The sequence below is a fragment of the Platalea leucorodia genome, assembly GCF_965183815.1.
Source record: "Platalea leucorodia genome assembly, chromosome: 1".
NCBI classification, from domain to species: Eukaryota; Metazoa; Chordata; class Aves; order Pelecaniformes; family Threskiornithidae; genus Platalea; species Platalea leucorodia.
In genome coordinates, this window is record NC_138823.1 from 129489084 (window position 1) to 129515146 (window position 26063).

Here is a 26063-nt window from a genome sequence, read left to right on the forward strand (position 1 = left end):
TGAAATGCAAGAGCAAAACTGAATGGGAAACTTTGCACAGCACCGACCCATGCTCTGCCTGTTTTCAGTGAATCTTTTTCTTCTTAAAAGCACGGCATTGTTAAATGAACAAGAAGATGAATGACACGTTTTCATTCACAACTGCTCACAAGTTTGTCCACTGCCTTGTAGGAGAGGATATCGTTACAAGAAAAGGTACTGGAGCCAGAGAATGCCTGAGAACTGCAGCAACATTAACAACTTCACATTGTTAACAACTTAACATTAAAAACATTAACAACATTAACTACAGCGGCATGACTCCCAATAAACAAACATCCACTGGTTTGTAATACATGAGAGATACAGTCCCTTGACTGATCCCGATCTGCAATGCATTATACAGTGGCTTAAAAACAAGTGTGGCTGTTCTGTAGTTGTTGGATGGTGTGTAGCCTGTAGACGGTTCCAGTGTGGCTACGCCACACACCTGGCTGCAAGCTTGTCTCAGCCTACAGGCTGCTGGGAATCCGAATCCCTGGAGACTGGACTGCTGTCTGTGCGATGCTTCTAATGAAAAAGTAACTTGTAAATAGTGGCTATGTTGAGATCTGACTTTCTCAGTTACACAGTTGCTCCTGGACATCTGCCAGTTCAGGAAAAAAAATCGCCTTTTTTGTCACTAGACCACTCAGATACATTCCCTTCCAGTAGGAGAGACACCACAGTTTGCCACTTGCCTGTGAATATTACTGAATATCCTCATGAATCACATGAGGAAGACCTTCAGTAACGAAGAATGAATCCTCTAGGAGGGCCCTCTGAGCATGCAGGGCTACTAGCTTCCACTTCAGATGCACTGCAACCCTCCACGTACTATTGGTGGAAAAATAAATCACAGCTTGTTGGGCAAGCTGAAGAAGGAGTAATTTGGAGAAGGAGTCATACTCTAAGAATAACTTCAGCAAACAACTCCCAGGCACAAGTTTCTCTCTTTCCTTCCTAATCTGACAGCTCTTCCACGGGAAGGTTTCATAAAAAGGCTATCTCCAGCACCACGCACGTTGAATGTTTGACTGCATACAGACACCCCCACTCCTATTCCACCCCCTTCAACTACCTCAACACACACTCCTTCCCTCAGAAACAAACCACTACAGATGTCTTTACCTTGCTGATTAAGAAAGCCACTGTGTCGTGCTTGTAGAAGTTCTCTTTAAAAGAGCCCAGCCAGGTCTCTGCTATTCGGATTTTGTTCCTCACAATGGCGTCTTCATAGGAGAAAGCATGGGGAAAGTGATTTCGATAGACATGCCCAACTCGGGAGCAAGGAATAATTTCTACAGAGCCACCACAGAGCCAGGTCTGAAACACAGGTGAAAGCACAAAAAAAGATTACCTTATTTAGATTATCTAAAAAGGAGAAACTCCTTTACTCTAGGCTCTGCCTCAGGAAATCCTCATCTGCACATTGCTGGAAACAGCAAGAGCATTATTATGTGCTTCTTCATACACTGTTCCCCACAGACACAAAGACACAGAGAAGATACTGGGCAAGACAGACCTTTGATTTGACCCAGTATGTCTATTTATATGCTTTTATGTTTTTCTGTGCACAAACAGTGCAGTGTAGCGAAGAGACCTGGGGGCATACCTTCTTTTGTCTGGGACATTAAAGACCCTATATGCTTTGTGTCTGCAATTTTCATTGCTTTTTAATATCAGTTACTCTGCAGTATTCAGCAAAAATCAATGCAAACAATTTAATATAAAAAATTTGGTATTAAAAATACAGGTTGGCAAAGAAATAAAGCTACTCTCCCTTTGGTGCATGTTACATGCCAAAAAAAGAAGAGGCAGCTTTCAGAAGGTGCCAAACTCAGTGACTCTGCCCTCAGGCAGATGGTGATGGCCAGTGAAACTTCCTTCTCCTGACATAATGCTCCTAACTCACAGCAGCTGCATGTTCTTGTATAGTCCACAGATCACAGAGCATGGCGATAGATTTCTGTGAGGAAAGTGATATTCTCCATACTCCAAGATGTTCTGCATGTAACTGCTTTTATAATTTGCTTCTTGCCTTTTCATTCAGGTTCCTTAAAAGCCCAATAGTTACCACAGCTTGATGTTTTAATTAAAGTTCGTACCCTTATAGATAGCTCCAGATTTTCTGCTCCCCACATGGTCATGTCAGAATCATAAGCTCCTGTGTTTTGGAAGTAATGTCGATCCATGGCCACAACTGCACCAGCTACCACAGGACTCCTGTGTAGAAAACAGTTTGGAAGTGAACACCTTGAGTTTTAGATAGGGAATTATGTGAAGGCTGAAAACCCCACCATTTCCACAGAGATAGTATTACAAAATGATTGAATACTACTCCATATAAGCTTGAATGAATTGATTATCTAACCAAAAGAAAGAACAACTGGAACATAATTCTAGGATTTGCTTGGGGAAGGGAGCCAAGAGCTGAATTATATAAGGCAGCTCAGAACAGTGGGAAACGTTACATGCATGTACACCCAAAACAACAGACAAACAGATCATGATTAAGACATCTCTTTTAACTCTCTATGATCCATCTTTTGCTTTCCCTACAAACCTCCACACCTTGTCTGGTCAGGTTGTATACTAGTTGTGTCAATGTGTGGAAAATAACTTGTCATGTTGAAAGTATGACTGCAATCTAGTTAGAATGACTACTAAAGACCAAACAAACTCAGTGTAAACCAAAACCCTATCCCTTCAAAAAACGTTAACTGAGCATATGCAAGTAACCGTGACTCTCTTCTGGTAGCTGGAAGATGACCCAAATTGTACAGTTTTGCTGCTGAGCTGAGTGGAGGCATATTGGCTGATGGACTGTTACCTGATAGGGCTGATGGGAGACTGTCGTACCTTCTCTTCACGCTCTGGCACTGGTTCCCAATGAAAATCTAGTTTCCAATCAAAAACACCTCGATGCAGGCGCACAGAGTGATAGTACTGAAAAGTCTTCCAGTCTATGACATCTATGACAGGGGAGACGACACTGTTTCTGAAAAAGACAATATAATTTATTTTCAAACCCAAAGCACAAATTAAGTTCGCTATTCTGTTAGTAAACAGTGGTTCCTCCCTTTGACACTGTTAAGCACAAGCACTCCTCTAGCTGTTGAGTGCCCTTATTTTCCCTGCTGACAGAAGCTCAGGTGCTCAGTGCATGGGAATACTGAGCTTGCAGTGAGAAATCTAAAGATCAATAATTTATTGATAACCCGTACCTTGCATTGTCATTTAAAACTATTCAGGATTCTGCTATGAGTTAACCATTAGGATTCTTATAAAGCTATTTCACACAGAGGTACCAACCTCTGATGTTATAGGATCGACGTGGATGCAAAGTTTACAGCAAAAGACGATTTTGGCCTCACACACTTCACCATCCTTTGATTTTCTTGTAGATGTTCCACACACTTCATGACTTTGTCGCTTCAGGCCAATGAAGAGCGCACTTATCCTTATTTTGTTCTGCCGGTTGTTTTGCTAAAACATTTACCACCAAGTTCATAAACCAGTTTCTGTTTGTATTTTATCACAAGCTTAAAATGCTCTTGCAAATGCACTGTCACAGTGTGGAATCTACTTTTAAGAGCCAGAACAGAGCCATTGCACCATAAGCAGCAATCCTCCAATTCATGTCTAACTTGAGTTAAATTTGGGTTAGTCTAAGAAGAGGTATTAGACATTTCCCCATGGCAAACATTTCACAGTATTTCACAGTGTGCTTGTACATCATCTTGGAATTAACTGGTAGTTCAGAAGAGCCACCAGTGTTGCTTGTTCCCAGGTCAATGACGTATCACATTTGGAAATTTTCAGATTATTAATGCAATGGTATTAGGGACTGCAGGAAAAAAAGTGTTGAAGAAGATGATTATCCATTTCTTCTCTGTTATGCAAAAAGGATAGCCTCTTGTCTCAGTGTAAGGGCTTGCCTATATACAGAAGGTCCTCTTCAGTAACATTTACTAGGGATTAAAGTACACTGGAAAAAATTACTCTTGTTCTAGAGAACTACCATATAGGAAATTATTCTGGAGTAGCTCTTTCCCTAGAAAATAACTTCCTGTTAAAACTGAGAGAGAGAAATTTGGGGGTATTTTGGTCAATTTTGGGGCAAAAAGTAGGTGGTTTTATCTCCTCTTTTGAAGATTTATATGTTGGTCAGAGATCAATCCTGAGAGAAATATGCTTAAAACATAATACTATCAATGAAGAAAGGACATCTCAGAACTGTCTCCAACGCAGTGAGCCCTTTGTACTTTTCCATGGCACCGACCAGAACCAGCTGAGGAAGATGGTCGCTCTGGGTGATGTTAACGTAATCTTGACCTATCTATCTTCTCTGCCTGTCCAATCACTAGAGTAATGTTTTTTCAGTATCAGGGTGGGGGGAAGCTCCAAACTTTGTTTTATCACAGTTGCCATTTCCTGTAGAGAATTTTAGAAGCCCATGGAGAAACAGAGACTACTGATCGTCAGTGAATTGTATGAAGATGAACTTTGCAGCGGATAGCATTAAAATGACTCAGTTATTCCTTTGTTTCCTAATAAAAGCAGACTGCCCTATGATGAGCTAAAGGCAGAAAGATTTAAAATGGAGAAGTGATTATATTTCTCCATTCAGGTGTAAAACCAGCCTTTGTAATATGTAATAATAGGCACTCTCAGAAACAAGCATTGGGTCTATAAATAGACGAGAAAAGTTTTATGGTCACCTCCAACATTTGTAGGCATATACATTAAGGCAATGATTTACTGTCATTCTCCCACAGGACTCAAGAAGAAATGGAAAGAAATGATACTAAAAATAATAAAGCTGATATCCTCCCCTGATTCTCTTGATGATACCCCTGTGATATAGTTTTATATCCAGGACAGGAGCAACCACCTCAAACTCAAGTCAGCAGGAGCCGTTCTATTGAAAGCTGTATTTAACCTTTCTTCACTAACAGCATGAAAAGGAAACTAACTGCTTCCAGAAGTTACTAAAAGGTAGTGTCCTGATGGACTCACACAAGCAGGTGTTTTTTCTTTGATATCCTGAGAAAAATCCATCTAACAAGTTAAATGGATTTTATATGACTAAACTTTAAAAAATGAAAAGTCACTGTAATTATAATTTCTACAGCCTGCTGCATTCTCCAGTGTGCGAGTATCTCTGACAACTGTCTGGTTAGGAGTGTAGTTGGAGTTGTACACTTCCCACCAGGGTTTGTTGCTACTTGCTGAAATGCATGCTATCTATTGCTACTTGTTTATCCATTCTCATCCAGACAGGACTGAGGAACTAATGACCTTGGGGTAGTGTAGTTTACAATTTTGGAGTCAGGAGAGAAATATCAGGAGGGCATATTTGAGTGGAAGCCAGAGGAGGCAATGTAGACTAAACCATTCAAAAAACCTTGACCATGAAGACTAGACCACATGTGCATATCCAAGATAGTTCAGACAGAGACAATGCGGATACTCAGTTATGCTCAGATATATTCTGGATCAGATATATTCTGGATCAGATGACCCAAACATTTCAGACTATCCTACACTTTCATATAATTTAATCCATTTAAAACCCATCCTTCTATTTGGATCCACCTTAAATTTGTTGCCACTACAAAACTCCAAACTCCAATGATGCTTCTAGCATCAGTGCAATTGCTCATAAGAGTAAGCACCACAGTAGCAGTTCTTGTCGAAATAATCCTTTATTTTTAATGCATGCTTTTGCTTTGCTTGTTATTGGGCATTGATTCTTCAATGCCATTGAAGAAAAATACCTGCAGTGATGTAATGGATTCTGATGGTTTGGAGACCAAGCAATTATCCAAACTATCTGCAAATTATGACATGGAAAATTACAGTATTTAAGACAGCTGAAAATAACTCACCGGATAGGTCACATTCTATGCTGGCTAAATTCAACAATAAACCAGAACAAGATAAAATCTAATCTCCTTTCCCACAAAATTATACAGTACAAACTGATAACTGTGTTTTAGAGCTATTACTCTAGTAGCTCTTTCAGAATGCCAAGATTAACAGTTTTCAAGAATATGTTTGTAAGTGTAATGCTAGATCTTTACCTAGTATAAACTGGTGTAGCTCTGCTGAAATCAATAGAAACACACCTTCTTAAGACTTTAAATATTGGGAGTGTCTTTCTGATCTGAAATACAGGAATCCAGTAACTTTATCTTGTGTGAAAACAGGTCAATGTCCAATTTTAATCTTAATCAAGCAGTGCTTTACCTATCTTTTGGTATTAATGCTTTTTTTTATAGAAGATCTGTTTTCTGCATATGCAGTGATGGTTTGATGTTTGTGCAGTTCTAAACGCAAATTTGCAGCCGAAGGTAATTGGAAGTTGTAAGATGTTCGTAGTTATTGTTTTTGGTTTTAACTGGGTAACTGGCAGACAGTCAGCAGCTTCTCGGCACTTTGAAATGAAACATAAACTGGCAAACTACTGCTAATTTTACCCTGTGGAATCCAAGGAAAGGAAAAAACAGGAAATTCAAATACAACTAGCAGTGAGGCTTTGAACTGTTTGACTAATTTGTGAATATTTCAAATGCTTGGAACACACATGAACTACAAAAGGTCACAATTCCATGAAAAAGAGCAACCCAAACAAGAACAATTTCCTGGTTTGGGATTTCTCAACCAAATACAATTGCAAATGAAATGTCTTCCCATGACCCTTTACAGTAACCATGGACATTATGTTCTTTTCTATTTTTAGAATAAGTAACATGAGGAGAGGAAGATTTAATTAACACATCTGTTTTGAAGTTTTAGATACACTGTTTTTTGAAAGTGCTTTTTATTGATTTATGCTTTCTTTTGCTAGGAAGGGAACAGATTTTAATCTGTTTAAATCCCCCTTTAAATAAGGAGGAACAAAAAAACCCCAAACATGAAAATGATCTATTTTCCTCAGCCAGTTTCAGAGTAGATCATTCCCTGCAAAAATTAGATAGCTAGGAAATCCAGGCAGTCCAAGTTCTCTGGCTCTGCACGTAGTCAAAACTTCAGTAAGTAACTGAGAACCCAAGCTGGTTCCGCAGCACGCTGCATTTTCACTGAAAGCACCTGGCTGGCTGGCTGGCTGAAGTCGTCAGGGAAACAGTAATGCAAAACATTTAAAATGAGATAGGGTTAATAAAAAGATAAAATGCAGTGATCAGGAAAGGTAAAGCTATGATATAAAGGATTACTTAAACACTGCCTTACAGACCACCTCCAGACTAACTTAGGGCATATGAACAGTCTCCTTGAATTGATGGACTACTCACATGCTAAGCACTAAACATATACTTCAAATCTCTGCTAGGTAGAGTGCTAAGGGAATGCTTTATTTAAAAAAAAAAAATCTTTTGAACCTGCCTTTTTTGTTAAAATATTGAAATTTGTGGGGGGTACGAAAATCTGTAGGAGCAAGCGACACTTTTTTACACTGGACATTCAGGGCACTGTGCCACGAATCATGCTTAAATCCTCATCGCTCCCACTTTTGGCAGTAATATTTCTTTTGGCTTTAGATTCTCATCTTCAGTTTCTTTACCTCAACTTCTTTAAAACAGGTTGCCTACTGATCCTGATCAACTGTGAAACACTGTAAACAGCATATCTTCACATAACATACCACGTAAATGCAGAACATTAAATTACTGAATTTGAAATAAGTGTTATTGACAAATGGAGGATATAAAAGGATCAGACAAAAAGAGAAGTCCCAGGAAGCAGGCTGTTATATGTGAAGTTATATTTTTGTTTATATTTTTATATTTTATTTTTAAATAAAAATTTAATATAAATATTTTTATATAACATATAAAATATATATTTTATATTTTTTTTTATTTTTTATTTTTTTTTTTTTTTATATTTGGAAGGTTTTCAAAACAAGGAGAGTAGCACGGAAGTGCATGCTCAGGTGCTGGGGTTGTGTGGGCCCTGGATGGATAACATCATGCTTTCCTGAGCTTGTGAGAAGGCAGAAAACAGATGGCTTATGTATTTGGTAGCTCAAAGAGCTGGGGTATGGGCCACTGAGAAGTGGGGAATCAGATGAAAAGAGATGAAGGACCTGTTATGCAAAATATTTCCCTTCTCTCCAGTGTATTACCATAAAACTAGAACCACACAGAAATTTTCTGGACAGCAGAACTCTGTTTCTATTCCTGTGTCTACAAGCAGAGGCTTCCATTCACTCCTGAATGGGAGCAAAGAGCAGATGAGATACCTTTCCACTGCTATGTTAATTTCTTATTCTGTTTAACAGCTTTGTCATTAAAGATTAGTGACCTAGAATCACAGTGCTAAGGAGAGGCACTTTGCATTTTCGAAACTAGATAGGCTTCTTTTAATAATATCACAGGCTTCTGTTTCCTAACATAATATTTGAGCCATGGTATAGGCAGTGCACCAGCACAGAGGGAAACAGCCCTTGCAATGAGGAGCAGGGGAAAGGTCCTAAGGGCAAGCTACCCCTTTGCAAGCCACCCCCCTGCCACAGTTATGGTGCCCATACCTTTTTTAGAGGTGGAATTCCTTGTCAAGGATATCATCAAGGCTCATTTTGCTTTCATGCAGTATTCTCAGGAACCACACGTTGGATCTTTTGTTTAAAAGTCATTCTGCTTCAGCATAGTGGTCACTGGTTTTAGGTTAAAGGAACAACCCTTTCAAGGCTTCACGGCACAGTTCGTTATATGTCCCCTCTGCCTTTCACTGCCTTTGGAGCAAATACAAAATAGCAGCTGTCTCCTGCAGTCTCCTGGAAAAGGCAAACCCCTCAAAAGACGACTGCAATAATTGCACAGCTGCATTACTATGCACCATGCTACTCACCTGGAATTATCCGGGAACACAAACAGTTGTCAAATGAAATGATTTGTGGGGCATCTCATCTAGTTTTCTAATGTTGTCCAGGTGCCTACAGTATTCATCCTTGAACAATCAAAATGTCAAGGGATGCTTTACAAACCGCTGAACCATTCTCTAGGCGATACACTAAGCTGATGCACAGCTTCCCAGTCAATTTGTTAGGTATGGTTCACAGAACGAGTCCCAATCAAGGTGCCCATAAATGCATGTGTAATGATTTTAGAAAGACTCAATACTTTTTCAGAAAATAATTTTGACTGGGTTAGTGAATAAAACCATCACGTAGGGAGATGAAATGTCATCACCCAGAGCAAGTCAAATATCTGTCAAATATTTCCATACCTGTAAAACTGGGATAATTTTTCTCGTGTTTGTCCTGTCTGTCATTACCACAGGGTACTCAGAACTGGAGGTATCTCCCTTTTTGTGAGTATGTTCAACTCACAGTGAGGTCTCAGTTTGGGCAAGGATCTCTCGGCATCGCTCTAAGACAGGTCACAATAATAGTGGTAGATCTGATCAGGAGTCTAGAAAGTTGGGCTTAATCACAATTTTCAAAGTTAAAATCTCCCTCCAGCTCCGCTAAGCTCCTGCAAAGGTCTGAGCTTTGGAAAGGCTGCATTTTTTCTTGCCAGAAAACAACTCATTCACTCTAGGTGATTAAGTGTTTTCCCATCCTGTCTCTCCAGCAAAAGTGCGTGAGTTGCAGCTCGACTGGTACATTAAGAAGAGGAATAATGGATATTTCACCAGTCCCTGTAAGCTTTTTTTCGCTGTACTTTCCTCATTTGGGTAGTCTCGGGGAGTGCACATGATTCAATTTAACAGCTCCTCAACTGCTAAATGAAGCCAAGTTGACTATGCTAATGCTTTATATTTCCATACTGATCTCCATGCAAGCATTACAAGCAATTTCGGAAAAATCATGAATTACCTTCCTTATCAGGTCAGTGTTATTATCACCATTCTTCAGCTGGGGAAAGAAGGACAGTGAGGGGAAGTGATTGCCAGATGCCTTAGAGCATGTCTTCCCTGTGCACTAGAGAATGGCACAGGTTCTCCACGCTAGCAGTGACAAAGCTTCCAGGGTCAGACACAGTGACTGATACAGCATGCAGAAAGGGATGGTTTAGACCATACCATTACCCAAACATCCTTCTACCTTTGCTCCATGGATCCAATTAGCCATTAGCTAACTCAGTGTTAAATTCTGCTCTCCTGGAGGAATGAATGAGCATATGAGCCCTACAGGGGAAGAGAATCCCTTTCTCACCCCCTGGTGATAGTGCTACATAAATCTCAGAGCTATAGTAGGCTTGGTGGCCTTGCATTCCCTTAGCAGGGATAATTTTTGACAGTGAATCACTACAATTGTGGTGGGGTCCTAACTTCTCTCTTGCCATTGTAATTCCCCCTTCACTATAGCTCTTATCTGAGACTTTGTAACTCTCTTAATTTCAGCAATACAACCTTGAATAAGGACTGGCCAATTGATATGCATAGGAGTTTTGCAGGAACATCAACAATAGACCACACCTCAAGGCAGAAGAATCATGAAGTATATTCATAATAAACCATCTAATAAGTCAGCAGACAAAAAATAATCTGCTTTTCCAAGGAGGATCTTTTAGAAAAGAATGGTCCTGACATCCTAGGGCAGCATTACTCTTGCTTGCAGTATTTTTAATGTTTTCATCTGAATGATGTAATCATTTCTAAAAATTCAAATTAATTCTCTTATAAGCAAACATAATCAGCCATAAAAGCAGCTTGTTCCAGTGCCTGGGAACAGCCTTTGAAGGTCTTTGGTATGACTATTTAACGGTCTGGTAAGAGTTTTAAAGATGTATTTTTTCTTTTACCCCCTCAAGCAATTATTCATTTATTTCCCAAGTGGCTTATGGGTAATCATAGACAAGTTAATGTACAATTTTTTCTTTCACAGAAGTCCCTTTAATAAAGGATTTACTGCCATGTAATTCTTGAAACATTTTCAGTTATTTAATCTCTTCGAAGGACTTGGGGACTGCATAGATGAGCTCAGCTGTACATTACAGAGCAGACCCAAACACCAACCTAAACATGAAAGACTCAGAAAATACGAATCTGTATCTTCCTCTGTCAGTTTGATGTCAGTGAAAGTAGCTGTGATTAGCTAGAACTGCCTAGAACTGCCCAGAAAGTCTATTTTTTCTGTGGAACAGAGACAGTACAGGTGACATCGATACGCAGCCAAACTGGCTCAGGAGGACAAAGCATTTTATCCTTGGCTTCATGACTGAGACAGCTAAAAAGTAAAAATAATGGAGTCTTGCAGTAGTTTCTCTGGTGGATGTTTGCCAATTTCCAAACAGCTTGAGACTGCAACCTTTTTAATTCAGACCACCAGGAAGCCTTCTTATAACTCTAACTGGATACAAACTCTGACAGTTCAGTGATACTGTGTGAGAAGTGCGGGTTATCAATCATCAGCTGTGTGACCTATCCTGCTTCCCACGCATCAGAGTGATGCATGTGGTGATAAGGTAGAAAATAAAAGCAATGTGATCAGAAGGAAGAAGGTAACAAAGAGAGGACAAAAAAAATACCCAAATCTTTCCAAGTACATGTCTCTCAGTCGAAATTAGCATATGCAGGGAGCCCAGAGGTCGCGGGGATATTTACCGGTTGCTGGACAGCCTGGCTAGGAGGGGTTCCAGCCAGCCCTTCTGACACTCGCAGTGTGAATCCATGAAGATGAGCACGTCCCCCGTCGCCCGTGCAGCTCCTAGCATCCGACCTCGGATGACTCCAAGCCTCTTGTTGCTCCGGATGAGTTTCACACCGTCTAGCTTAGAGATGTATTCACTCAGAGCTGACTTTAGGGGCCCTGTCAGAAACAGAATGGTCACAGAAATGTTTTAGCCTTGATTCAAGCTGTTACAGAAAAGCAACAGGTAGCAGGAGATGCTACTTCTTGCTGGTAAAATGTTTTGGGGACATTTGTTTTACACGGCCAAGTGGGCCATGTTCCAAATATTCCCACAGAAGCGTAATGTCAAAGAGAAGTAGAGACTAACGGAAACTGAGATTCACTAGGTGTGAAGCTATTCCTGTGGGAAACTTAATAGCCTCCTCTCCTGTTTTCAGCAAAAGGTGGATGCTCTCATCATCTCATAAAAGGCGCAGATCAGAGTGAGCTACTACAGGTGTTTGGCTTTCCCAAGTGCTTTCGATGACTTTAGCAATGTGGAGTTTTCCACTCTATACTTCAGCCAAAGTCCAAGTCTGGAAATTATTACAGCAGATCTGGTCCAGTGGGAAGGCTAAGATTTGCATACTGTGATCTTATTTTAACATAAGAAAGTTCAGAGTGATTGGAAATGATGGGGAAAAAAGAAACATATTTCAAAGTTGAAAGGCTAAGCTGAATTCTAGGGATGGAAGAGTGAAACCTGGCAGCCAGCTCAAGACTTTGTTTAGCTCTCTTCCTCAGGGTCCTCTTTGCCTTCTGCTCTCCTCACACACTTCTTGGAGGCAGACAGTTTCTTCCCTGAAGCTTTGGACGAAAGAGCTCACATACAGAGAAATGAGGACTACCTTGCTGGCTGAGATCATCGACTAGGATGATATCCTTGAGGGAGGCCTTCGGAGCTGTGTCCATAATGCTGTGCACGGTTCTCAGCAGAGTAGACCAGGCTTCGTCATGGAAACAGATGATGACACTAGCAGTAGGCAGACTGGAGTCATATTCTTGCTGTAGGCACCTGCATGGGATCAAATGAGGGGGACGCTAGAAACACGGATACAACTGGCTACTTATCTCTCAAAGTTGTAAGCTACACCTAAACCTTCTAGGATGGAATGCAGTTTAAGATATTGGCTCACTTCTAACGAAGCAAAGGAAGTATTAAGGTGTCCAAGACTGGAATACAAAGTGAAAATATAGGAATGATATTATAAAAATTAAAACGCAAAAATAGGAATGTGTTGCTGTAGTCTGGCATACTTTCTTCTGCTATGGCGGCTTGAAAACACACAGCTCAACAGAAATGGCCCAGAAGGCAAAGAAAGAGAAACTGAAGACAATTAAGAGCACAGCAAAGAGGGGGATAAAGCAGGTCAGTCAGCCTCCACCAATTTCCACCTTTTCTCAAGTAACACAGAAAAGAGTAAACTGAAATGCACTACCTTTAAGACTAACAGGTAAAATAATTCATCTGCACAACACATCAGTATACCTGTGGACTGCCTGACCAATGAATGAAGCCAACATCTCAGTTCTGTACAGGAAAGAAAGGGATACTTACATGGCCAATGAAAACAAACAAACATACATATATTCAAGAAAATAAACATATTTTCCCTATAAATTTACTTTGTACAGATTGCTTTTTTTGAAGAAAATGAATCACGCATAAATGAGGCTCCCAGTTGGGTAGATTGTGCCATTTTCTGCTATTTACAACTCCAGGTACTGACACAATCTACTGTAAGACACCTGACTGCATGGGTCACTCTATGGCATTTCTAGAGATGCTCCAGAGTGCCAGCTGGGGCCCATGGCTCCTCAGTTTTCCATGGTGCCAAGATTTCACACATGACATCAAAAAAATTTCCATCAAAATTACTATGAATTAGATGTTGCTTTGACAACTCAAGCGTTTAAGAACGAAAAACACTTCCTATTCATCCTCACAGAAACTGTATATGAAAACCATAAACCCTCGTCAAACAATGGCTGTTTCATAAATGTAAGTAAAGGATCTACAAATCATATTCACAACAGTAAGTGTTTTCTGATGTACCAGTCTTGGTTCAGAGAGACAGGGCACACTATACTGGCATGATGAGGCACATTTTCCAGAAAAGGCCTTCAAATGTTCATTGTAGAGATGCAAAGACTGTGCCTATATATCTGATTTGCTTACATTAGAAAACACATTTTAGAATTTTTCCTTTCCTGAGGCGCAGTCATCCAGTTTCCTAACTCATTTAATCTCTAGCAACAAGAACTTCTTCAAGGAATTACAGAATTGGCTGAATGTGGCCCATTGCTATTTCAGCATTTTTGTATTGCCAAGCAAATCATCATACAGATTTTACAGTGGTTGCTAGGTTTATTACCAATTTACTTGGTGCTTCTGTTATGAACGGAAGCCCTATGATGCTAGACACTACCCAGACACAAAGCTGCTTATCATTTAAGAGAATCCATAGTCTGAATGATTTAATAACAAATACAAATAAATGAATACTATAGATACACTTCTGGGAATATACATTTAAAATGAGCGCAATCATAATAATTTATTATAGTTTATAATATTTCACATGAATATCTTTTTGTATAGGGAGGCAAATTTTCTTCATGATTTTTAAATGGTAATGAATCTATGTTGTCCTTGGTTTACTAATTTTCTGTAATCAACAATGCTGTTATTTCACAATTTCATATGGGATAATTCTTTCCATTTTCAGCAGGATGGAGAAAAGGATACTCTCACAACCTGGCAGTGTTTGTATTTTCAGGCAGAAGAATCTAGAGGTGATTAAGAAAAGTGAAGATCTGATGCAGTCCTTTTACTACCAGGCAGCTTCCAACCAGGAACTATACACTAATACAGCTATAAGCACCTATATTTTGGACCATAATACTACAGTGCCTTGTTGCTAGTACTGTGGTTATAGCAAGAAAATAGGGCTGTTGTGGAATCTTAATTGCAAAAGAATTGAAAATAACTGTACTTGAATACATAACCTGGGTGGCGAGTGTTTAGTTGCCATGGAGATTGGCAAAGACTTGCAATATAGATATCTAATCTTCAGAAAAACGTGAAAGGGTACTGGTATACAGAAATACCTTCCCTGTAATTTGGAGCAGTTTCACAGACTGTCCATCATAAATCGGCATTTCAGAAAGTCAGGGCTGTGACTGATGTGAGACATAGTGATTTAATCCAATTTGTGAAAAATAAGGAATCGTCACAAGCAGCAATGAACAGGAGAGCAATTCTGACATGGCAAAGGCACTGCCGATGGGGTCTCCCACCCACCTTCAGGAAAATGTCTCATTGAGATTTAGCTCTGAACAGCACTCAACTGGAAGCTATGCTTTTGTAATGAAACTTAAGAACCTTTTTAGACAGCTTGTGAGTTTCTGTTTGCCTGGATACGTTTGACACTCAAGCCCAAAAGAGGAAAACAGACCTTTTTTCAGGCAGAACCCCATCATAAAAGTCACAATGGCAGGCTTGATTTGGGTCCACTGTCCCACGAGGGTGTCAACAGCAGCTGGACTAACTGATAGCAGCAAAAAGCCCTCTGAGGGACAAAGGTACCTCAGAGGATGAATCTTGAAGTGGAAGAACAACTTTATATTACAACTGTACGAGTTATTAGGCCGTTTCACCCAGAGACCCTGGCTGTTTCAAAACGGGTAGTCCAAGTAAATGGGGCAAAACAAGGTACCTGATTCGTCCATTGGGGTATGTTTTCCTGTGGGATCAGTAGGTGTGCTGGACGAGATACAGTTTTATGCATCTACTTTCTGAAAATTAGCATTAAACATTCACCTGGAAAGGCATGCAAAGAGATGTGCGTTATGTTAGAAGCTGGCGTCTGGTGAGAGAGGTCTAAAGTATCGCTTTCCAGGTAAGGAAGTTGGATCCCGGGCTGTCAAGGCACAGCCCAGCCCACAGGCTCTGGTTTATTTCCAGCAGAGCTCTGTACTCTTCACATAAAAAGAAACTGTTGTTATGCTGCTCATTGCTCCAATGCAAAGCACAACAGACCTCTTTATGTAAATTTCTAAGGAACAGCAGCTAAGTATATCTTATGGCATTTACCTTACATCTTACATTCTGGTTTAAGAGTAAAACTGAAGTATGTAAGTAAGTGTGAAGTTTGGCCAGCCTTATTTTACAGTATCTGGAAGTGCTTCACAATTAGTAGGCGTAGCTTCTGGTACCAAGAATTCGCCATCTAATTTCAAGCGAAATGAGAGAGATTGAGTCCATGGAGCTAACTCACTAAAATATCTCTAACTGGTTGGGTTCTCTCTAACTAAATAATAACAGACATTATTAGGAACAACGTGATTCAAACAGAAAAGAGGAATAGACAACCTGGTTCATTACTGGTTCACTCTCATTTTACACTGGTATAAAACTGGACTGATATAGTTGCGAGCTATGCTGCCAGAGTAACTTACGCCTAAAAAATATCATTGTGGTTTGTGTGTTGTGCCATAAAGGACAGGACTGGCTTAGAGGTAGACCTCTGCTGCAGGTTTATGATCTGGATTTAGATCTGAACAACTGCAAAGCCTCAGATGTTCAGATCTGCGGTTTCAATCTGGGCTCTATAAGCTGTGGTGTTGATAGCTCTTTAGGCTGTACCTAGTCAGACAGGAAAACCCATCCAAGCGCTCTGAGACCATGGCTTAAATCTTACCAAGATTAGTATTAACTAAACCTGTCTTGTTGGATGGCCCTTCAGCTGCCAAAACTGTTTTTTGGCTGACATCACAGGCAGTAAACCAGGGTCATCATTCCTCCTTTGAACATTACATAGTTCAAAGAGCTGCCAGTGAAGCATGGTGAAAAATAACTGAAATAGTATTAGCTTCTCATTATTCAATGGAATTACCCAAATTAACACTGAACCTAGTCAGCAAGTGTAGAAAACACTCCATTTCATGTCTCTCTCCTTAAGATTGTCCCCTTAAATTAAAGCCACCAGCGGTCTTTAAACATGTGAAAATGACCACTGGAAAAATTATTATATATATATTCTGCATCTTAAAATGTTTTCTGGCACATCTTTCCACCGTGTCCTGGGGGAAAGCTACGATAGCTTTCATTACAGGAGGCAAGAAAAAAAAAGATACCTAACCACATCCCTTTCCCTCTCCCCTGGGCAGGTGAGCATAGATACACCTCGGCCCCCTTCTAAGAAGTGTAATAAATTGCCCCTCCCGGGCTGTTGGAGTTACTGGATCTCAAGTCTCCAGGCTTCAAACGCAATACGTGGGGCTCCAAACGCAATATGTGGGGCTCTAAACGCAACACTTGCTCGACGTGGCCTTACCGCCCGGCTGCTGCTAGCCACGGTGGTGTTGGCAGACCCGACCAGAGGCACCGACCTCCGCCTTCCTTCCTCCCGCGAGTTTCCTTTCAACGTTCTTCGGGTCACTTGCTGTACTACAAAAGCTGAAAGGCCCAACTCCTGACTCCTTTATCACCCCGCAATCCCGGCGACCCCACAGCCCTGGCGGCGGCCCACCGTGAGGTGACCCCTGGGGCCTTCGAGCGAGTCGTAGCGGCGGGAAGCGGAGGGGCGGCCGCTCGCTCCCCTCTGCAGCCGCCTTTCCCGCTCGCCCACCCCGCACGCCCCCGCCGGGCGGACCCCCTTCCCGGCCCCAGCAGACGGACAGACAGAAAATCGGGGGACGCGGCGGGGGGCCGGCTCACACCGAGCGCTCCCCCGCCGCCGCCCGGCACCTGCTGCGGCCCGGGCGGCGCCCTCCCGGGGCCCCCGGCAGGGGGCGCTGCCGCCCGCCCACAGGCGCCGCGTTGCCGTGGGGCCGGGCCGGGCCGGGGGGGGTGGCGGTGGCCCGGCCGCCCTGTGGCCGCGGGGAGGCGGGGAGGGGGTGCGGGCGGCGCCGGTAGCAGCGTTCATCAGCCGTCAGCTGGGTGGCGGGGCGCTCCTTCGTCCTCCCCTTTCTGTCCCGGCGCCCCTAGGAAGCCGTAGCTGCCCCCCCCCCGCACCCTCCGCTTTTGCCGCCTGTCGGCCCCCGAGGGCTTGGAGCACCGTCGGTGTTCGGTGCGGCCCCTGCAGGCTCCGGCAGCGCCCGCCGCCGCCTCGGGGTGCGCGGGGGCTGCGGCCCAGGGCGGGGGCGGCCGTGGCTGGGCAGCCGCGGGGCGGCTGTGGGAGCCGGCTGCGGGGCCGGGGCCGGCGGCGGGGGGCTGGGGCGTAGCTGGCTGTGAGGCGGGGGTGTTCCTCACCCAGCGCGGGGAAGGGCGCGATCCCGGGCGGCGGGGAGAGCTCGGCAGGCAAGGCGCGGGGTTTAGAGGGGGGCAGGTTCGCGGCGGGGCGAGGGAAGTTTTGTCCCGGAGATGAAAGAGGCTGTTTTACTTACAACGGGTGTCGTACCTCAGGCAGCTCCCGGCGCAGAGAGAGCCGCTCGCTGAGCGCTTCGTTAAAGCCGTGGGTTTCCAGGCCGAGCGGGCGCTGCCCCGCAGCAGCCCCCTCCCCAGCCTGCAGAGGACGGGGCAGGAGCTGGGGCGCCGGGCCCCCCTCTGCCCTCGCCTCCGGCCGCCGGCTCTGCTGCTTCACCACCCGGTAGCCCTTCCTGGCCTTGCTGTGGTTCCTTTTGCCGGTGGGCGACACCACGGCCACGATCAACTCATCCTCCCGCAGGGAGATGAAAGGTGATAGCCCATCCAAAGGGTAGTACTGCTGGCTCTCCTCCTGGGTCTCCAGCATCTCTTGGGTCTCCGCAAAGTCCACCTGATACCCTTCCCGCGGGTTGAACTCCACAGGCTGGAAAGTCCCTTCCTTGCTCTGGTTGCCGGGTGGTGGATTCAGCGTTGTAACCATCAGGAGCAAAAAGCCCAGCATCAGCAACAACAAGAGAAACTGCAGCTTGCATGATCCATATCTGCACTTCTTCCTCAAGAACATACTGTTGGTGACAAAACGATACAGATGGTCATGTTAAATATCACTTGGATCTTTCTCAGACTCCAGTCCTCGGGTTGCAGCAAAGCCCTGGTTTTCACTATCTGCCAAGAGGATTTTTTTGCTCCCCTCGCATTTCACTGATGCCGTTTCATACTCTCCTCTCTATTTACAGACAAAATATAACATTCCTGTTAATATTGCACTTACTGTAGTAAAAGGTAGCATGGATCCAGCGAGATAAAGTAAGTCCTTTATCATACAGAGTCCCAGCTTAGTTAGGAAAGCGCCTGTTTAGCTGATGAAGAGAGTAGCTAAAGTTTTTTAAATTCTAAGTAAAAAGAAATTCCATTTCTTATAGTTTCCTTCCAGAGCAGTTTCTCCTTCTTCAAAGTTTCCAGTTGCTGCCTGGATTGAAGCGCCTTATCTCTGAAAGCAGATCTGACAGCTCTCCCCCGTTCAGAGGCTTCAAGTTAGCTGTGATCAACAGATGAGAACTAGTCGGTCCCTGACTTTGTTTCACACTTAACTACGGCACTCAGTCAGGAAGCACTTTGCCAGACATAATACAGAGCAATGTGTGCGTCTTTCTCTTGGTCCTAATGCCCTCACTGTTCTTGTCCTATCAAATCAAAACTTTGCAAAGCTGCAAGAGGTGAAATATAAGAAGCAAAACGTTGTATTATAAAAGAAATCAAGGCACGCCACGAATCACTCTACTTCTGAATAGCCATATTAAGCTAAGAAATGCTCACAGCAAGAAGCAAGAATTTTATAAACGGAATAAAAGATGGAGTGCACATGATTTATTTAAGGTTAGATTTATTCATATGGTAATGTGCTAGCTGAAGTATTTGAGTATATTTCATTTTCAATAAATATTTACAGCTGTAGAGATTTTAACACTGACAAAAGGGTGCCAAATTATCACCTGGCAGACTGAAGTTGTCTCCTCATCCATAAATTTGGTGTTGCAGGGGAAGCAGCACTTCAAGTTTTCAATAGTCCAGGAATAACATGCAGAAAGCCTGGGCTGGAACAACAGCTACTGACACTGAGAGAAAACGACGACTTCTGTGATTAAAAGGGGAGCTCAGTCCCTGAGGTCTGTTTGCTAATATTGTTGGCACGGGTGCTAGTGGGCACGGACTGTGGCATTTTTTGCTGCGAGATGGATGCTTGTCCAATGGGAAAAGGGGTGAGACAGTCCACATGCTTCAGCGTCACATGCCTCTTGGTCTGGCAGAGATCAGGTATGGATGTAACTCAGGTGTTACCAACCCTTTGGATGCTGGGGGTATAGGATGTTGTTTTTTACATATCTTGTAATATTCGATGAGCAGAAAGCTCCAGCTCCAGGAGGCATGTGATTACTGGAGAACTTCCACGTTCACCTTTTGTTAAAAAGTACATTTCTAGATATTATAGGTAAAAGAAAAGCCTGAAGACGTGAATGCAGTGTACTCTAAAGGGAACCAAGGTTTTGTTCTTTTTTTCTTTCCTCCCCATTACTTCCCTGTAAGATTTCTGTAAGTTCAGCCTATGGTTCCTGGTAAACAGCTTCCAAAAAATTAAAAATGAGAGGACACCTACTTTCAGACTAAAATGAGTCATGGCCTTCAAAAGGAAGGACGGGATAGAGCACCTTAAAATTGCTGGAGGCACGTAGTGTCTCTCACTTCTGTGTGTACTCCCCTAACCGTCTTCTTACACAGAATGCCTTGAGGTAGTGTGACCAGTCTGCTGTGTCTTGGCACCTTCCCTACCTCAGCTGTTCTTTAAAAGATATAATACTGCTTTAATCATATCTTGGGTAGAAGGAAGATTTAGAGAATATTTTTATACTTCACCACTGTGTCTCTTCCTTTTTTAACTTAAATTCACAGAAAAGCAACATCCCAACCCACCTTCAGCCTTGAGAATATTGCTCTTTATCCTGCTTTTCATAGGGAAAAAAAAGTGTTGATGTTTTCAATTCAACAGGGAAGCAGCACACATTTGCATTAAAAAAATCTGAGTTCAAAAGCATTCATTTAAATAACAATATGTGTCAGCCATAGAAAGACAAAATGAAATGGAAATGGAGAGACCTGTCCGAGGCACTCTGCAAAAAGCTGGCACCAGCAACTTGCAAAAGGTTCAGTTCCACAGAGTCTCATTATCAGGCATGTGGAATAAAAGAAAATAAAAGAAAAGAAAAGGAGAAACTTAAGAGTGTGTGGAATAAATGGGAGAAAGTATTACTGGCTTTTTTTTCTTTATTTATTTTTCTGATCTACCCAAGTATTTTGATTTAATTTAATTAATATTTTTGCCCTGGCTAAAATATTTTAACAGGATGCTGTTAACAACTCTGATCAAGATAATTCTAGCCTGCAGTGGTAACTGCTGTGTAAATTCTGTCCTGGTGTGTTCTGTGTTGCTGAGCAAATCCACCTGGGTCTCTTGTGCAGCTATGTTTCAGCTACAGATGAAAAGAGACCCAATTAACAAATTTATAGCAATTTTTGCTACTTTGGCAACAGAGCTGATAGGTAACATTATCACTGAAACACATACATATGGAATCTGGCCTTTGAATATATCCTGACCATTTTAACAATGATGAAATGAACGATTACAGAAGATGTTTGGAGGTCAGTCTAATCAATTAAATGTGCAAGTATAAAACACTGGGTGGCACACTTCCAGCAGCCTCTGTTCCCTGTCCAGCATGGACCTCTCTGTTGAAGCTTTCTCACAAGCATCCCCAGTTCTGCACAACGAGCCTTCCTGAACCATCATGCGCCAAACAGTCTGTTTTCCAACCTCGTCTCTTAAACGTGAGCCAGGAAAGCACTGTGATTTTCCACTGCCAGCATACAAAAGAGAGATTGTCTTTCCAGTGGATGAGCCCTTCAGTGTCTGAGAGGACATATCTTGTTTCCAAAATGCACTTGAAGAATAACATCACTTTCTTATCATCTGCCCACCTGGAAGTCAAGAAGACCACGTCCATGGTATTTTATTTCTACCCATGGTTACTAAAAAGCATGCTATAAAGTAGGCCCTTCACTGACACACAGAACGGGTTGCTCCCTGCTGCCTAGCTGTGGGGGAGTCCCTCTCCCCAGGCATCTTAGGACACGTTCCTCTGCATCCTTTGATGGAAGAGGAAGGAGCACTGCATCTCCCAGGCTCCGTCCTCAGGCCCAGAGGCACCGCCTTCTTCCGCGCTCCCAGTCTCTTAAGTGCTGCTTCGTGCAGGTAGCCCACAAAAGTGGCTGCCCCCAAAAGGTATTGTTGTCCTTGGACTGCTGTTCATACAGCAGACCCTAGAGCTCCTCGGCCAGTGGGAGAGGAACATGTTACAAGCTGTGCCAAATACATCAGCGATTGCTCCAGAAAGGGCCAACCTCTGGTGCCAGTATTCACCAGTGCCAATATTGTGTTGTCTTTCCTGCTGGTCAGCCCATGAAAGTGCTGAAAGACTTAGGCTCCTACCAGTCCTGCTCAGGCAGACCTGGTTGTGGAAGATGTACATACCTTCAGTAAATACAAAGTCAAGCCCTATTGACTACTCCATTCTTTAATGCTTGCTCATGCCTCCGATTGATGAGGAAGAAAATATTCACCATCCTTCACTGTTGTAAATGTTGCTCGCTAATTGCCAAGAGCTAGAACATGAAATCAAATCTAGGTCTTATTATTCATTTGAAAAGCATTAGGAAACACAATTGCCTTGTCCAGAGTAATAAACATTTCAGTCGCTGTGGTGTAGCTGTTTGTACTTACCCTTTCCTCCCCACCTCATTTTGGCTTGCGTTTTTGTCCAAACTATTCCCCATCACATACTTGTTAAATATTATGTGACATGTTATGTTATCCGTACATGAAGAAACAACATACACTTTCAGTGTGCAGAGCCCATATTTAACTGCCAGGAAAATAACAAAGAAAGAACAAAAACAAGGCTAGAGGGAGGAAAGAGCGTGTGAACAGGTTGTTACTTACTCTTTAATAAACATCTTGGATTGATTTACACTTCTATGCCAAAAGCAGGTGTGCCACCTTCCATTTAAAGACTCAATACGTAGCAGCATTCAAGGCTTCATAGCTGCATGTACTATATGCCACAGCTCTTTGTACGTTGTAACAATGGCTTTATTTGCACAGATATGAAGAATGTCAGTGCATAAAATGAGACTGATTACATGGTGCATGGGATTTGTGGTCGTTTTATAATCAAGTTACTTTCCCCATTCTTCCCAGGATACAATAAGAAATAAGTATTTTTAGATTATAACAAGATATAATTTATTTGCAGGTGTTGCAGATGCTTTGTGTACTTGGCATTGCACCAAATATTGTTCGTGCAAACGACATTTTCTGATAGCAAGTTAATAATAAATTAGAACAAGATTCTGTGGAACCTGGTTTTGGAGGCTATGAGAGCTTGATAAAATCTGTTGATCACTGGCAGGAATTTTGATGATAGCATTGTGATTTATACAATGTTTGCCAACCTGTCAGTGAAGGAAATGCAGCTGAAATTCCATTTTTACAAGATTTCTGCTCATAAATCACGTGGCCAATGTAAAATGGAGCATGGAAGCCATGGACCTCTGTGCTGCTTTGCAAAAGCAGTCCTGTGGGCATGAAGGTCAGCAGCACTTGATGGGAACCTATCACAGGAGTGACAGCTTCTGAATTTACTGCACCACAGCCTCTGGCTAACTCAGAAATGGTAGCTCTCAGGACTTAAAGGGCAGTAGTATGTACTCCGTGCCTGAAACCTAGCCTTTAACACAGCCTTAGACAGTTACCAGCTATCTGGGAGGGGTGAGACCTTCAATCATTATTAGCCAACCTAGAAATGACACATCTCAAGCACTATGGGCAATACACATACCGTCACAACCTCCTGTCTCTTATACTCAACCGTTATTAATATCCTTAAGCTGGAGAGGGTTCTGTATACCTTCAACCCCCAGTAACCCAACCCAGGTAACCTGAATCCAGCTCTAAACTGGTTGGGACTATTTGTTGACTATTGTCAACATCCTTCACTAGAAAATCATCCCATGGTGACCATAAAATCTAACCCACCATTAGAGATAGTGGGACAGGTTCTTAGCTGGCTCTAAATTGCTGTAGCTGCACAGGTGGAAACAGAAATAAGGTGGGTTACTCTTTTGGAGTGACTGGCCTGGCCTTTTTGGCTTTAAAAATGAAACAAATGAGGTAAGGGAAATTGATCCCTCATGTGATATTAACAACATCAGTAGAGTTACTTCAGGGATAAATTCATCCCTACGGGTAGAGGCTCACAAGGAGGAAATCACCACAGGTTTCCCCTGGGGACCTCTGCCTGTAGAGTTTCATCTGTGGTCAGAAGTTTACTTTACTTCCACAGAACAGGCCATGAAACCATTGGCAAACAGAGCATGTCTAGAAATCTGGGATACTAAAGACACCCACAGCAAAGCCTTTTTTTCCCTACCAAGTACGCTTTCCCTGGTGGGCAGCTCTAACTTCACATCTACTCTATTTTTTTCTGCATGTACAGAAGATACATAAACAGCACGTGCTTCCCAGAAACTTTAAATGCAGACAGCATTTAAAAGTCACAATATTCATATGGAGAGGCTGTCCCCATAATAAGTATTTTTAGTTAAAATGGTGTTTAGGCTAAGTGAAAAGTAAAAGAAAAAGCTTTCAATGGTTCTTGCATCTCTTGACAAACTAAAGTATTAAATGACATGCAGTTACACAACTGATGGCACCTGTTTCAACACAATGGTCATCCACATCACCTAAGCTGGAAATTACTTTTTTTTTTTTCTAAATAAGTTACATATCTGTCTATACTTGGTATAGTAAATAGGTGCTCTTCAGATACCTGCTGAATATTAGGGGTTTGATTTATCAGGGAAGTTGGCAGAGAGTATCATAGTTGTGAAAAACCTGATGAGAAGATGATATTTAATAGTAGTGTGAAGAGCAAACAATTTCACTGTTGCTGGGGTGGATTAAGAGCTGAATAAAGCCCAAGTTAAGTCACTCCAGGTGTGCAGCTTAACGAGCTGCAGTTAGGGAGCAGGTGAGCATAAACTGAGAGCACAGAGGGCATAGTTGGGAATGCTGTTACGATGGAAGAGCTGGAGTGAATGTGGGATGGATATTTGAGGTAAGGCTACAGTAGATACTATTTTTGTATGTTTTCATTTTTAATATGAGGAAAATACAGAGAAAATGAAAGTAAGCTATGTTAATATAGCAGGTGTGTGAGTGGGGCATATGACTTCTCTCCATGTCTCCCAAACAAGACTTATATTCTTTAACTATTTGTTAGGAGGAATGTGGAAAATACTCATTTTTGCAAGCCTGTTGCCTTTGTTAGTTTGTTTTTTTTTTTTTTTAAAATATCAATTTAAAAAATATACTACATTCATAATAATTAACACTGAAGTTATGATGCAGTTCAGCTGTGGGTATGTAGAAGTTAACTTTCAAGAATAAAGGCCTAGATTCCTTCTCCCCCCCCCTTGAAGTGCAGCTCATGATGGGATGGATGTTCTATAAAATATGAAACATCGTATACCAATGTAGATCTTGGAAATGTTTGTTCAAGAATCCAAAACAAACCCTGCGCTTTTCTTTACATTTGTTTGGGATCATTGATGTTCATGTAGAGTGAATAAAAGTTAAATGTAAAGTAGTATTAAAAAATGAACTTGGGTTTCAAGCCTAAGACATTCTGGATAAACTAGGTTTAGCCCAAAGATGCACATATGCACCACCACTGATATTTGTGGGAGCTGTGTGTGTGGCCTACATAGTTAAGAGCAGGATTGAATTTAAGGAGAAAGACAGAAAGGAAATGTGTGTATGTATAAAACTTCAGTCTGTGTATATACTCTACATATATATGTGCGTGGGTATATATATGACAATATAAATGTATAAAGTAAAAACAACCTGGTCTACTCTTATGGCTCACGCATCCATTCCCACCTGGATTAGCCTACCATCCTGTCCTATGTGCTCTATCTGGTTTGTGGCAGGGTGACTAAAGGAAGGAGTAAACCAACTGCTAAAGATACTTCCTTCCTTGACTTTTTTTTTTTTTTTAACTGGAATAGATAAAAACTCTTATTCTCATCCCTCTAGCAGTATAGAACTGAATTCTGCAAGCTGGATTAAGTATATGGTTTTAATTTGTTAATATACTTTTAAGGCTTGCTATCTATATACATTTTTGGTTAACACTGACGCTCTGGAAGTTGCTCAGTAATGGCTGAAACTTAGAGAAGAATTTAAAGCAAATTCTCTAGAAGAAGCAGCCCTGCTTTCATGTTGTGACTGTCACTGTGAGTCTTGGTTTGGATAAGCTCTTTTCTCCTGTCTTAAAATAGGAGGCCCAATAACCTTACTTCAGGAAATCTGCTGAGGGACATGAGACCTCTTTGTTTACTGTCTCATGAAAATATCTTCATGTTGGCAAG

At 42.0% G+C, this 26063-nt stretch overlaps 1 protein-coding gene across 1 annotated transcript in view; it reads right to left on the reverse strand.

The window, feature by feature from the left end:
* GALNT15 (polypeptide N-acetylgalactosaminyltransferase 15) overlaps positions 1-19533 on the reverse strand; it is a gene marked incomplete at its 5' end in the record, with an annotated part of 29296 nt that extends 9763 nt beyond the window's left edge. The window contains 7 exons of the mRNA XM_082306196.1: positions 1150-1344; positions 2127-2244; positions 2852-3019; positions 11578-11782; positions 12493-12659; positions 18035-18580; positions 19508-19533. Coding sequence (XP_082162322.1) covers positions 1150-1344; positions 2127-2244; positions 2852-3019; positions 11578-11782; positions 12493-12659; positions 18035-18580; positions 19508-19533 — 1425 coding nt within the window. The remainder of the gene's footprint in view (positions 1-1149; positions 1345-2126; positions 2245-2851; positions 3020-11577; positions 11783-12492; positions 12660-18034; positions 18581-19507) is intronic.
* Positions 19534-26063: the final 6530 nt, after the last annotated feature.